Source organism: Bos mutus, chromosome 17 (genome assembly GCF_027580195.1).
Source record: "Bos mutus isolate GX-2022 chromosome 17, NWIPB_WYAK_1.1, whole genome shotgun sequence".
Lineage (NCBI taxonomy): Eukaryota > Metazoa > Chordata > Mammalia > Artiodactyla > Bovidae > Bos > Bos mutus.
Window position 1 is genome coordinate 20301703 of NC_091633.1, and position 12178 is coordinate 20313880.

Genomic DNA, 12178 nt, shown 5'->3' on the forward strand with positions numbered 1-12178 from the left:
CGGTGCAGCCATTTTTTTGCTCTAACAAGCACTGGGCTGCTTTTTATCCTCATCGTAAGAAGTCTTCTAGAATTCTTTTTAAATATAAAGCCAATAAAAAGTCCAAGCCCCCAATGGAAAGAAGCGCTCTAGGTCAGCGTGGTGAGCCCTGACACAGCTGAAACAGGTACTCAAGAGCCCAGTCAAAGAAAACACACAGATAAAAGCAGCATATTAGCCAGTTTAATTTATTTAAGAATCTTACAAAAAAAGAAAAAAAAAAAAAGAGAGAGAGAAACAAAAATCAGAAAACACAACAACAACAAACTAAATACAGAATTTTGTTACGCTTCATGGTTGATCGTTTTTACTTGCAAGGGCATAAACCTCGCTAAATGCAGCCAATACATTTTTTTATTGCATGAGAGCCAATTTTTTAAGTTACAAATCAAAATGGTTAGAACAATTGTTTCTGGACACTTGGTTCTGTATCACCACAGAAGGCTGAAGAAGCAGTGCAGTATCATCAGAACAGTGCGTACCCTTCATACACTGACGGACATTCAAAACAGAGTAGCAATATAAAAAGAGAGATTGTAAAAAAGAACACAACAGAAACAACTGAAGGAGTTTTACATCCACCTTTGTTTCAAATTGTCTTTGGATTCCATCACATGTTGTCTCAAGGTGCACCATGTCAGATTAGTAAAGGAGGAAGATCTATGCCTAAGTACAAAAGTATCCTTTGCTCAGCGGGAGGTAGAACCTGGCAAAAGTTTTATTGCAGAGATACAGCGTACCTCTTCCCACCTCTCATGGTTGATGGTAGATACAAGTGGTTATTGAAAAATAATATCAGTAGTTTGCAAATTCAGTATAAACCATGAACAGGATGATTTTTTTTTTTTTCTGATGGCAGCAAGACTGCAATGTGCTACGTAGAAAATACAAGCTATCTGCCCCGCAAAGTGGAAGTCAGAAAGAAGGCTCAAGCTTCTTTACCCTCTTCAGTGCCACAAATACTGTCATAGCAAGAAAGGCCCTCAGGACAGGGGGATGGGTGGAAAAGCCAGGGAGTTCTCACTAAGGAGCCTGCGGACTGACCCTCAGCCCCAAGGAGGCCTGACCTGCAAGTACGGAAGACAGCCTACGTCCCAGGCGGCACCCCTTGCTCGACTCTGCACTACAAGAGTGTGGCCTCAGCCTGACCGCTGCTGCTGCAAACCGTGTGGTTCAACTGCTTCCTGGGAGTCAGAGAAGGAAAGCCTCTGACAGAGGAGCTCACCTCTGACAGGCCCTCTTTCAAGACACACTAGGTTTCTAAGACTCACCTAAATACAGACAACCTCTAAAAGTCTACCAAGCTCAGAGCAACGAATGAAACGTGTACATGAATGAAACGCCCCAGAAATGCTCATGGTGTCTTTGCTGAAAGTTACGGAGGAATATTTTCTTAAAAGTGCAAAACCTGCAGACAGAAACACAGTGTTTGCCTGTTACCACAGTGGTGGCAATGACTCCCACCACGTCTGTGAGCCACTCCTGGGTGGGCCCTCCAGGCAACACTAATCCAATCGTTAAGAGTGCCTCCAGCCCTCTCAGCTCCTAGGTTTACAGCCCATCTAGTCAAGATCAACTCAACAGCTCGCTGGTGGTGGGACAGCTCAAGGGATCCCACCAGCCTGTCCCCTCCACAGGTAACACACAGCATTGGCCCTTGAGCCAGAGGCTCACGGGAGCCTGCACGAGCAGTTGTGCTGCTCTACTCAGGAGGACAACTGTCCCTGGAAGTACGTTCTCTAACCTGCCAGTACGGACACCAGCACGTACCGGGCCTGTCTCTGCCCCTTAACTGGTGGGACAGAAGCAGATCACCCATGCTCACTGGAAAGTAAGTTTTTGATTATTATTTGAAGGCTGAAAGGACAGATCAACTTCTTTAACAAACAGAAAATTTGCAGCAGCAGCAGCCCATACATCGCTGTTCAGATCTACAAGATTTTCCTCTCGGCTGGAAAGCCACAAGGATGAAGGATGTGGTGCAGGCCTGAAAAACTGCAAGGGTAGAAACAAGTCAGGTTTACTGAAGAGTTGAGGTTAATCCCAAATGCACTGAAGAAGTTAGAGGAGCTTAAAGGAAGTCTTGGGAAGAAATTTTTTCAGGTGAAAACAGGCTCACTATAGCTTCCAAAGAGCAACATAAATGAGCATAACTAGTCATATAATGACAGTATCAGAAATTGCACTCAAGTACATTCCCCCAATACAATGCATTGCACACAGTAAAAAATTTGTAATAAAAATGCAAAACATAAATCAGGCATGTTGAAAAATATTAACACGAAACAGACACAGGAATTCTATAGTAAAGATGCAAAGCCGAATTCTAAAATACGTGACAAATTCAACTAAAGTTTTTCATGTTTCTAGAGCAAAAAAGAAAAAAAAAATATTATAAGAAGCCCCCTATGGGAAACCAAGAAAAGAATAAATAGAATTGGAGGAGGGAAAAGAGACAAACAAGTGGGTGGGGTCCCAATTTACAAGAAATATTTACATTCAGAATTCGAAAGAACTCAACATTTCTATATATACACATTATGTACATATATATAAGTACAGCGTAAGATTAGAAGGTGGGTTTTGGATTTCACCTCAAGTACTCAGAAAAAAATTACTAGCTAGCTAGAGCTGCAGGTATCTAAATGTGTTTCCTTCACTTATATGCCCTTAAAACGCACTGCCTCGTATTAGACAATTGGTATCCAACAAGGACTTTTTACAAATGGTTTTTGCTCGCAGCTGTAGCCACAACATGGACTGCCTACTGCATATTCCAGAGCAAGGCATGCACAGTGCACGCACCTGGGTGCGGTGTTAGCCAAGGAGACCTCAGATATAGGAAGGATAGTCAACCAATGCCACTACCACTGGGATGCCTGCATTCACCAAACGTCTGTTAGCTGGGTACCAGTTTCACAGGGACTCTATGTAACACCATTCGTAGAAACTGTCGAATGTCATTCAGGTACGTTTTTTTTAATAGAGTAATTGGGTAGGGACTTTCCTCTTAACATCTTTTCAAGAAAAGGACCCAAGGGAAAAATACTTTTCCTCTGTTCCTACTTTCATCAATTGAGATCCATCAACCATTTCTAATCTATCGCCTTTCTTCCCCCTCCTTGGAAAGTGGAGGGGAATGAGGGAAAGGGTCCCATTATACAACTCTAAGTGCTGTCCTGGTACCCTTGCTTGTCATCCCTGTTAGAAGTTGTTCTGATAGCATCACATGGAGATTAGCAAATGAATGTCCCGGGGGTACAGCCAGAAAATTATGCCTCTAAAATACTAGTATTTCCCTGGAGTTTGATAATCTAGAACTTTTACCTTTACAGATGAAGCAAGATAAAACTAAAAGGTTTTACTGTTGCAACTCAAAAAGGTTTCTGAAGTGCTAACTGGATTGGAATAAATATATATACATACACACACTCCTACAATGCTTTGGATGCAGGTTCTTGCTAACTTATATACAGATGTGAAGAAAAGATACTGAAGAGTTTTATCGGCAATTTAGCAGCAGAAAGGGAAAATTGCTTAAGATATTTACTTTTTCATCAAGTTGTGTTTAAAAATACCTTATTAATACTTTTAGGAATTTGTATCATTGATACATATCTGGATAATCCCACTAAACTGCAGCTAGAGACCTTGTGGTATGGAGGATGCTAGATCAGGGGAACACTAACCTCTCCCAATACCATCTGAGCAGCTCTGGACTGGGAAAGTGGTTTTCAGCACAATCGGTACTGTAAACTCTGAAAACACGAACATGATTCATAACCAGATCTTTGTGCTCAGAGCCATATTGCTAAAAAGGGAGAAAAGGCATTAGAGGCCAAATGGACTCACATACGGTTCAACAAGGTCCTTGGGTTCAGACATGGCATTCAGATCCTGAAATACAAGACCTGTTTTACAGAAGTTAGCTCTCGTTTGAGACTTGATTTTTTTTTTGACAGAGGAGGACGTTGAATGCTGGGTTTCCCCATGTTGACCAACCTAAAACTTGCTGACTTGGATAAGGGCACAGTGTAAAGGTCGTATGTTCACCTCCAGAGAGGAGCATGGGCAGAGGCTCCGAGGGCTCACGTGCACACCCCACCACCGTGAGCGTGGGCAGCCGGCACCTCAGCTCCCCATCCGTTTACACGGCTGCCTTTCCGAGGTCTACTCTCAGAGTTTTCACAGGACTTATTTCTGGACCTTTTTTAAAAATGCAAAACAAAGCTGTTCTACAAAGAACAGGACATACACATCCCCCTCTGTAATTAAGATAGCTATTCCAAGAGCAAACATTACATCGTGAATTGTGAGGGTCAACTAATTTCATGTTAAAGAATCCTCATACTGAAGCTGCTTGGAAAAAACCATAACCTGCTTTAAAAAAAAAAGATGCCCGCACACACAAAAAAAGCAAAGTTGGGCCAAGCCTATGAGAGTCTCTCTTCCACAACCCTGCCATTCTGTCTCACTGGAGGCAACAGGCTGGTTAGGCTTCCTCTCCACAGCTCTATCTCCCTTGGGGTGCTGATGGAAGCAGACTAGGCTCCTGATTTAAAAACAGAACTAAGTGGGAAGTTTTGGTGCAGGTGGACAACTCTGCTCTTGGCTGCCAGCTGGGTCTAGTGGCCCTAACAAGGGACACTGGTTGATATTCACATGGATCACTGCCTGAGATATAAGGATAGACTGAGGATAAAAGTTGCATCCACTGGGCAAAATATGCCAAAGAACCGAAATTATTGTCAATTTGTTCTTTTAGGCATCAAGAATAAATACATCCAAAGAAAGAAAACTTATGGTGAACGTGACCTAACTAAACTCAGGCTTGTAAAAACACGAGAGGATGACAGCGCTAGCTTACCCATCACTGAACACATATCTCACCAGATCCTGCAAGAAGAAGGCAAACGGTTCAACTTGCAAAACATTTGAAAGCACTATTATTTCACCCCTTCCTCAACACCACTCTGATTCTGTGGGGTGGGTTTGAAGCCAAAATCTAAGGCTACCTGGAATGTTGAGCAACACGCCGAGCTCTGCAGCGTTTCCATCACAGGCTACTTCTGCAGGTGGTGAGGGCCTAAACAAGAGTCCACTTCGGGTTAGTATAATAACTTTTTATTTGACATCTACAAGACTGTGGTATCTTGCAGCTTTTGACCAGGTTTATACAATCTCAGTTTCTTAATAGTGCAACCTGTGCAAGCAAAAAAAGTAAAGGGGAAAAAAAAAGGAAACAAAAAGACCAATTGTCCCCTCACTTGTTTTTATAAACATCTATTATAGGCAAAACAAAACTTACCCATATTATAGATAAGTGTCTATTCACATTTGTACATTACCATTTTTAACAGCTTGAGATAAACTCTACAATGTCTTACAACACGTTAAACAATATTCAAGTTACTGGGTAACAACAATAACAACAAGAAATAAACATACAGCAGAAGCCTCAAGTGTTTCCTCATTGTCTAGTTTACAACTCAAGTACAAAGTTTTCATTTTTAAGAGTGACAAAGCAAATTAAGATAATGAAGTTAAAAAAAAAAGATTGCTTGCAAGACAGAAGCCAATCCGTACTCCTTTCTACAACTATCTTTAAGTTAAGAAAGATGTAATTTTAAGAAAAAACAGGCTTGTAGCCTTTTTTGCAGCACACGTTAGGAATGCTATTAATACATTAAAATTAACTTTTAAGAGTTTTATCACCAAAAAAATGTGTGTACTCATTACCTTGACAAGAAACCTGGGGCAGGAAGAATGGGAGGAGGAGATTTTGCAGGGTTTGAAGCAATACCCAGGTATAAACACTATAAAAATGCAATAACCAATGCTGTACATCTACAAATGTTTCGCTCTGTTACTTGACTTCTGTGTTAATCTTGTTTACGCATGCTTTCAGAGACATGCACTGTCAGAACAAAAACTAGAAAAGAACCTGAATGCATGATATGCAACCTTTCATTTCATGCCTTAATAAACCTATTGTTTTAATAAGTTGGGAAAAGAAACCAATATATATTTTCTCTATTTATAGACTCAAAACACATGCATCTGGGGATAAGTCCCACAGCAATGGCATGGATGTACTGCATTAACCCTGAGCACTGTATAACATAAAAGTAAAGCCAGTTTGGGAAGTTCCAAGCATTTTTAAACCAATTATGGTTCGCAGCTTTTAACAAACTCACAAACAAACAAACAGACTGACACATACACACACATACCCCTCTGCTCACCCAAAGTAAAAGCATACGGTAAGTACCATGGGAAAAGCACAAGGAAAGACAGATGTACCAGTCGGCACTGCTGATTTTCAGTTTTGCTATCTATTCCAGGTTTGTCCTTATTCCCAAGAAAATTAACTAGAGAGAGCACAACTGAAAAAAAAATTATAATTCTTTGGAAACTGTCCCTGATTTTTATGCAAATGATATGCTTCAACAGCATTTCAGATACATCCATGTTGAAACCTGTCTGTTCTTATGTGCTGCTCAAGCTGGCAATGCTCTGGGGGTGACGCTGCTGCCAGAGCTGTTTCTGCTGGACTGCAAGCTGTTGAGACTGGTCTGAAGTTGAAAGGAGATTTATAAGAGGAGACACACAATTTGCAGGAATGATCAAACCTGCAAGGAGAAAACAATTTATAAAGGTTGCATCCAGGAGAATTCATACTGTAGTTTACAGCTTCACAGAAAATTCCAAATGATGTTATATTTTTTTTTTTGTTATAATACTAAGTTAATAAATAAACAAGATTCCATACACAAACTAAATGAATACTAAGTAACTGAACTGGCCCCTTCAGAAGCAGCCTGATCCCTCAGCAGTATTACCCACAAATGCCTGAGCACATTCACGTGTCTAGGGCAATACCACCTACCTGTTAAAGCAGGAGAAAGCCAGATACAGGATCTTCCTAGCCACTATCTTTGCAGTCTAGAAATGCAGGCAAGCACCACCTTCTTTGATATGTACTAATGTACCAAAGAGACTCCAGATAGTGGCTACAAATTCAAATGCACACTGAAACACTAACTTCTAAGTGGAAGAGTGTGGAAGTCAGCAAACTGGACAGTGTATACATCCTGTATAAGGGAACCTGAACTTCGCTCATGTGGGAACAGGGGCTCAATGCTCCAGGCTTCTCTGTAGTGTAATCTTTTTTTAAAAAAATAAAAGAAGATAGAAATCCATTCCCTTGACTTTTAAAAAGTAGCAACTAATTCAACTGAAATCTGCAACCAAAAATACTTGAGGATCAAAAAAATGCTCATGGACTGACTCTGGCCCGCAGGCAACCCATGATATAGAGAAAGGTTGTTGCACAAGAAACAGAGCACGTGACAAGGCAAGTACAGTAACTGGGTGGACTGCTGCGAAGTGAAGCCTGTCAAGGAGGGACTGTGGGGGCGGCCAGCCTGGTCTCCCTTGCTCCCTGCATAACTTCAGTCCAGCCTCTGTGCACAGTGGCTTTGAGTTCCATAGTTTCACGTGGCCCGAACACAAAGAGACAGACGTCAGAGAATCCCTCGTCTTCATACCAGAGAGCCCGCACAGAGGTCAAGAGGGAGGGAAGGAGGGAGCAGAGCGCTGCGGGCAGCGCAGAAGCACATCAGAACCTCAGCCACAACCAACTACAGACATCCAAAAGCTCAACTTCCGTTCATCCTTTTAAGAACATCACAGAAAGGAAACTTTACCCCACCACTGGAAAAGACAGATTCTAAGATGTTATGAAGCAAATTAAGAAAAACAAGGATCTGATTTTATTCTCACAGCTCGAATCAAAAGAAAAAAAAAAGACTCACCTACAATCCGCTGTCCATCCTCTGTTCTTAGGCGAACTATCTGCATTTTCACATTTGTGCCACTGACAGACGCAAGAACACCCTCAACTTTTGTCCAGACACTCAGTACTGAGCCACATAATACATAGTATGTGCGGCAACGAAGACCTATTTCACAAACTAATCCCAAGCTTGCTTTTTTGCAGTTGCCACGCCTAGGACAGATCAAAAAAACAAACAAAAACATATATATGTGTATGAATATGCACACATACCAGGCTCACACCTACTGAATTTCAAATGGAAACTGCCCTATCATTTACCTTAAGTGACAGTTTCAGAGTCTGCAATTCTTTTCACATATTGGATTATCCTGTCCAATTTAAGGTATCATTACTGATTTTAAAATTACAGTTATTTCTGGGGTCTGGCTCCCTATAAAAGGGCTGATATATTGGTTTTGATAGCCATTCTGCATGTGTCATTTTAATATGTTTGTTTACTGGACTAATGCCAGTTTATAAGATAATTCTGTCATTTCTACAGTATTAAAGGACAAATATATGGTTCTAGATCAGGTAAGTGAAAAAGGCCCCAGCAAAACAAAACAAAAACTTGCTTATATCACAGCAAAGCTATCTACTTACACGTGTCTAAATAAAAACCTGGCTAAAATTCATCTATATCCTGAGTCCCTTTTCATAAAGTGGGCCAAGATATTCCATTTTCAATGCCATGAAATGAACATAATGACTTGACAACACCTCTGGCTAGCCTAGCAGCACAGCAGGATCAGTTCCAGAGCTCAACAGTCAAGTTTTCTACTGCTGTTAGGTACTTGAGGCATCTTTGTGGTTTCCTAGATGTTACTTAGCCTTAAAAATAAAACTGACTTGAGACTCCAATAAAATTTTGGCAGGGAGGGGGGAATTTAAGAACAAAAGGAAGGAAGGAAACGAAGAGAGAAGTAGAAAGAAAAAGCTAAGTCTCAACCCCAAGCATGATAATTAAGTCCCTGCAGGCAGACGACAGTCAGTCGGAAGTAAGGAAGCATCCTTGAACAGCAAAGGGGAGAAGTAAACAGTGTGTGGTCAGAGACTTCCACTGTGTACCCCTGCCTGAAGAAACAACGAGCAACTGGTAACTGCCGATGTACTTACAGGGACAGACTGCCAAAGAGTAAAGAAGTATTTAAATTAAACCTTGACAAACAGAATAAATGGTGAGAAAAACAAAAATACTAACCAATAAGCATGAGTACAAGTATCTGCAGATGAATTATACTGATCTAACCAGTGGACCACGGCATCGTCTGAGACTACCTGTGAAAAGAAGATGAAAATTCCACTGAAACACACACACACTGGTTGCCTAATTTGATCTCTGAAGTCAATTTAAAATAATCTCTGCATAGAGAACCTGGCCCTTGCTACTGCTTGCATCTGAATGCTAAAGCTCTCCCATGAGGGCTTCCCTATGTAATGAATATTTCAAATAGCTAACAATTACAAACTGTTTTCAAGTGGAAAATGGCTAGGAATAACAGTAATATAAGGTAATGCTAACAACAAAATAATTACATAGTAAAGTTAGAAACAACAGGCATTCACTATTTTTCTCGAAATCACTGCAAAATGTAAACATAGCAGTTCACAATAAAAGCAAGAGTTGGTGGGAAGGTATTTTAGTCTTGTACATCTTCCTTTCACTTAAAAAATTCTAATTTTTGTAGTCAGCATTGTTAAAGCTTCCTTTTTTGACAACATAAGCTGCTTCAAATAATCATAATTTTCCTAATAGTTGATAACATTAAGACTGAAATATTAATTTAACAAGACTTTTTTAAAAGTTAAAACTTTTCCTGAAAGCCATATTCCAGCAACCAATAATAGGAAAACTGACAAAAAAATTTCACATATAAACATAAACATACTTTAAATACATTATGAGAAAGTATTCATATATAACATCATGTACAAATGGAAAAATACCTTCTTATATTTCTTTTTTAGATCAGCATAAATTTCTAATTTGAGTTGTTTCCCGGTATTTGGTCTATAAACTAAGAAAAGCTTCTTTTTAGGGTTTACTTCTTTAACTAAGATGGCAGTTTTCTTGTTGTTTCTTATCTATTAAAAAAAAAATGGTGAGAAAATATATAGTCAACATTGTACGTTTTAAGACAGGCTTGCTTTTTGTACCATCACATCAGTAAATCTTATCCTTTGAAAGATTATAATGCCAAAGTGAAAGAAAGTGAAAGTGAAGTCGCTCAGTTGTGTCCGACTCTTTGTGATCCCATTGACTGTAGCCTACCAGGCTCCTCCGTCGATGGGATTTTCCAGGTGAGAGTACTGGAGTGGGCTGTCGTTTCCTTCTCCAGGGGATCTTCCCAACCCAGGGATCAAACCCACATCTCCTGCATTGCAGACAGATGCCTTATCCTCTGAGCCACCAGATAAGCCTATAGTGCCAAATGTGTAGGTAAATACAGAACTGTGAAGAAAAGATAAGACTGCTGTGTAATCGAGTTAAACAAGGTGAAGGCCTTAACTCTGAGGCAGGCTGAAGGTCAAGATATTTTTTAGAAAATTGTGTCAAGTAAGACTTAAAGCACAATATCCAATGGAGAAAATTTTGCTTCTTTTAGTCCATGACACTGGACTCACAGCCTGGACAGGCTCAGAGATGTGACAGAGGAATCTAAGTAGTGGGTAGGAAGAGTCTTCATGGGAAATTCTAAGGTATGTTACTCTCCTTCAAGTTACAATGAAATATAATCTTCAAGAAAACAATTTTGATCATTCACAGTCCTCTGAATTCATCTAATCCACCAGTGCTACAATTTTAAGCCTACAGTTTGTGAGGGTGAAATACCACATGAAATATCACGAATTGATCTGTAGACAGTAATGCTGTAATAGGAGAAAGCCAAATGTTGAACAAATAATACACAATATGAGGCAGAAGTGGAAGAAAAGGATACATCAGACAAACAATGGAACTTGGTGTTTCTGTTTTATTTTTTTAATTTTTAAAAGTTCGACTTTATGAGAGAAATCCTAAGACAAAGGAGTTGTAAAAACCACCATTTCACTCAAGGAAATATAAGGTTTGGAAATTAGTATCTGTTCTAAATAATGGTTAACAATTTCAAAGCAAGAGTCTCTGGAGCCAAATTGAAGGAAACGGAAAAGTCTGAAAGGTATCTTCCCAGCTCCTCTACAAAAAAGCCCTCCTCTACAGGGCTTCCCTGGTGGCTCAGACTATAAAGACTCTACCTGCAATGCAGGAAACCCATGTTCGATCCCTGGGTAGGGAAGATCCTCTGAAAAAGGGAATGTCAGCCCACTCCGGTGTTCTTGCCTGGAGAATTTCATAGACAGAGGAGCCTGGCAGGTTATAGTCCACTGGGTCACAAAGAGTCGGACACAGTTGAGAAACTAATACTTTCTTTTCTACAAAATAAATTGTTTGCTAAGCTACTAACTTTTTATATTAAGATAATTCTTAAATGGATAAAACAACTCAGTATTTTACCTTTTGTGGATATTAAAGATCCTTTGTTTTTTACTTGTTCACATGATTTGAAACACTGTTTATATAATTACTGTGAAGTCTATGAAACACTAGTTGAGTGAAAAATACATTTAAAAATCTTTTACCAGCTGATGTGAAATACTCTAATTATACTTTAAGGCGATGTTTAAAGCATTTAACAATGTGATCTACCTTGACAGTGTTAATTATTATAGTTATAAAATAAGCATCACACTACAGAGGAAGTGATTTTGTGGACTTTTCTGGTGGTACAGTAGATAGGAATCTGCCTGCAAATGCAGGGGATGTGGGTTCTATCCTTGGTCCAGGAAGATCCCATATGCTGAGGAACAACTAGGTCCTTCCACCAAATCCACTGCCTCAATGCCTAGAGCCTCTGCTCCTCAACGAAGAGTATCCCCTGCTCGCTACAACCAGAGAAAGCCCACAAGCAGCAATGAAGACCCAGCACAGCCAAAAATAAATAAATAAACATTATTTTTAAAATTGTGTCAATGATTCTGACATGGCTTTCCTAATGTCAACACACATTAAACAAATTCTAAGTCATATGTGCTTAATGCTGAGGAGGTTCAAAGAAATAGGCTATGCCTTCCCGGAAGAACGCCTCCTCTTCAACTTTCTGGCTGCGCCCCAGTGTGCATGATCTTAGGTACCCTGACTAGGGATGGAATCCACGCCCCCTGCATTCAAAGTGTGGAATCTCAACCACTGACCACCAGGGAAATCTCAGATGTCTCTTTGGAGGTCCTCACTCCTCACATCCAGCTGTCTGAGCCCAT

General features: G+C 40.1%; 1 protein-coding gene across 2 annotated transcripts in view; it reads right to left on the bottom strand.

The window, feature by feature from the left end:
- Nucleotides 1-211: 211 nt before the first annotated feature.
- Nucleotides 212-12178, bottom strand: part of SBNO1 (strawberry notch homolog 1) — a 57239-nt gene continuing 45272 nt past the window's right edge. For both annotated transcript variants that reach the window (XM_070386276.1, XM_070386275.1), the window contains exons 29-32: nucleotides 9827-9964; nucleotides 9081-9157; nucleotides 7857-8050; nucleotides 212-6671 (exon numbers count right to left, since the gene is read on the bottom strand). In XM_070386276.1, the coding sequence (XP_070242377.1) occupies nucleotides 6529-6671; nucleotides 7857-8050; nucleotides 9081-9157; nucleotides 9827-9964 (552 nt within the window). In that variant the 3' untranslated portion in view covers nucleotides 212-6528. The remainder of the gene's footprint in view (nucleotides 6672-7856; nucleotides 8051-9080; nucleotides 9158-9826; nucleotides 9965-12178) is intronic.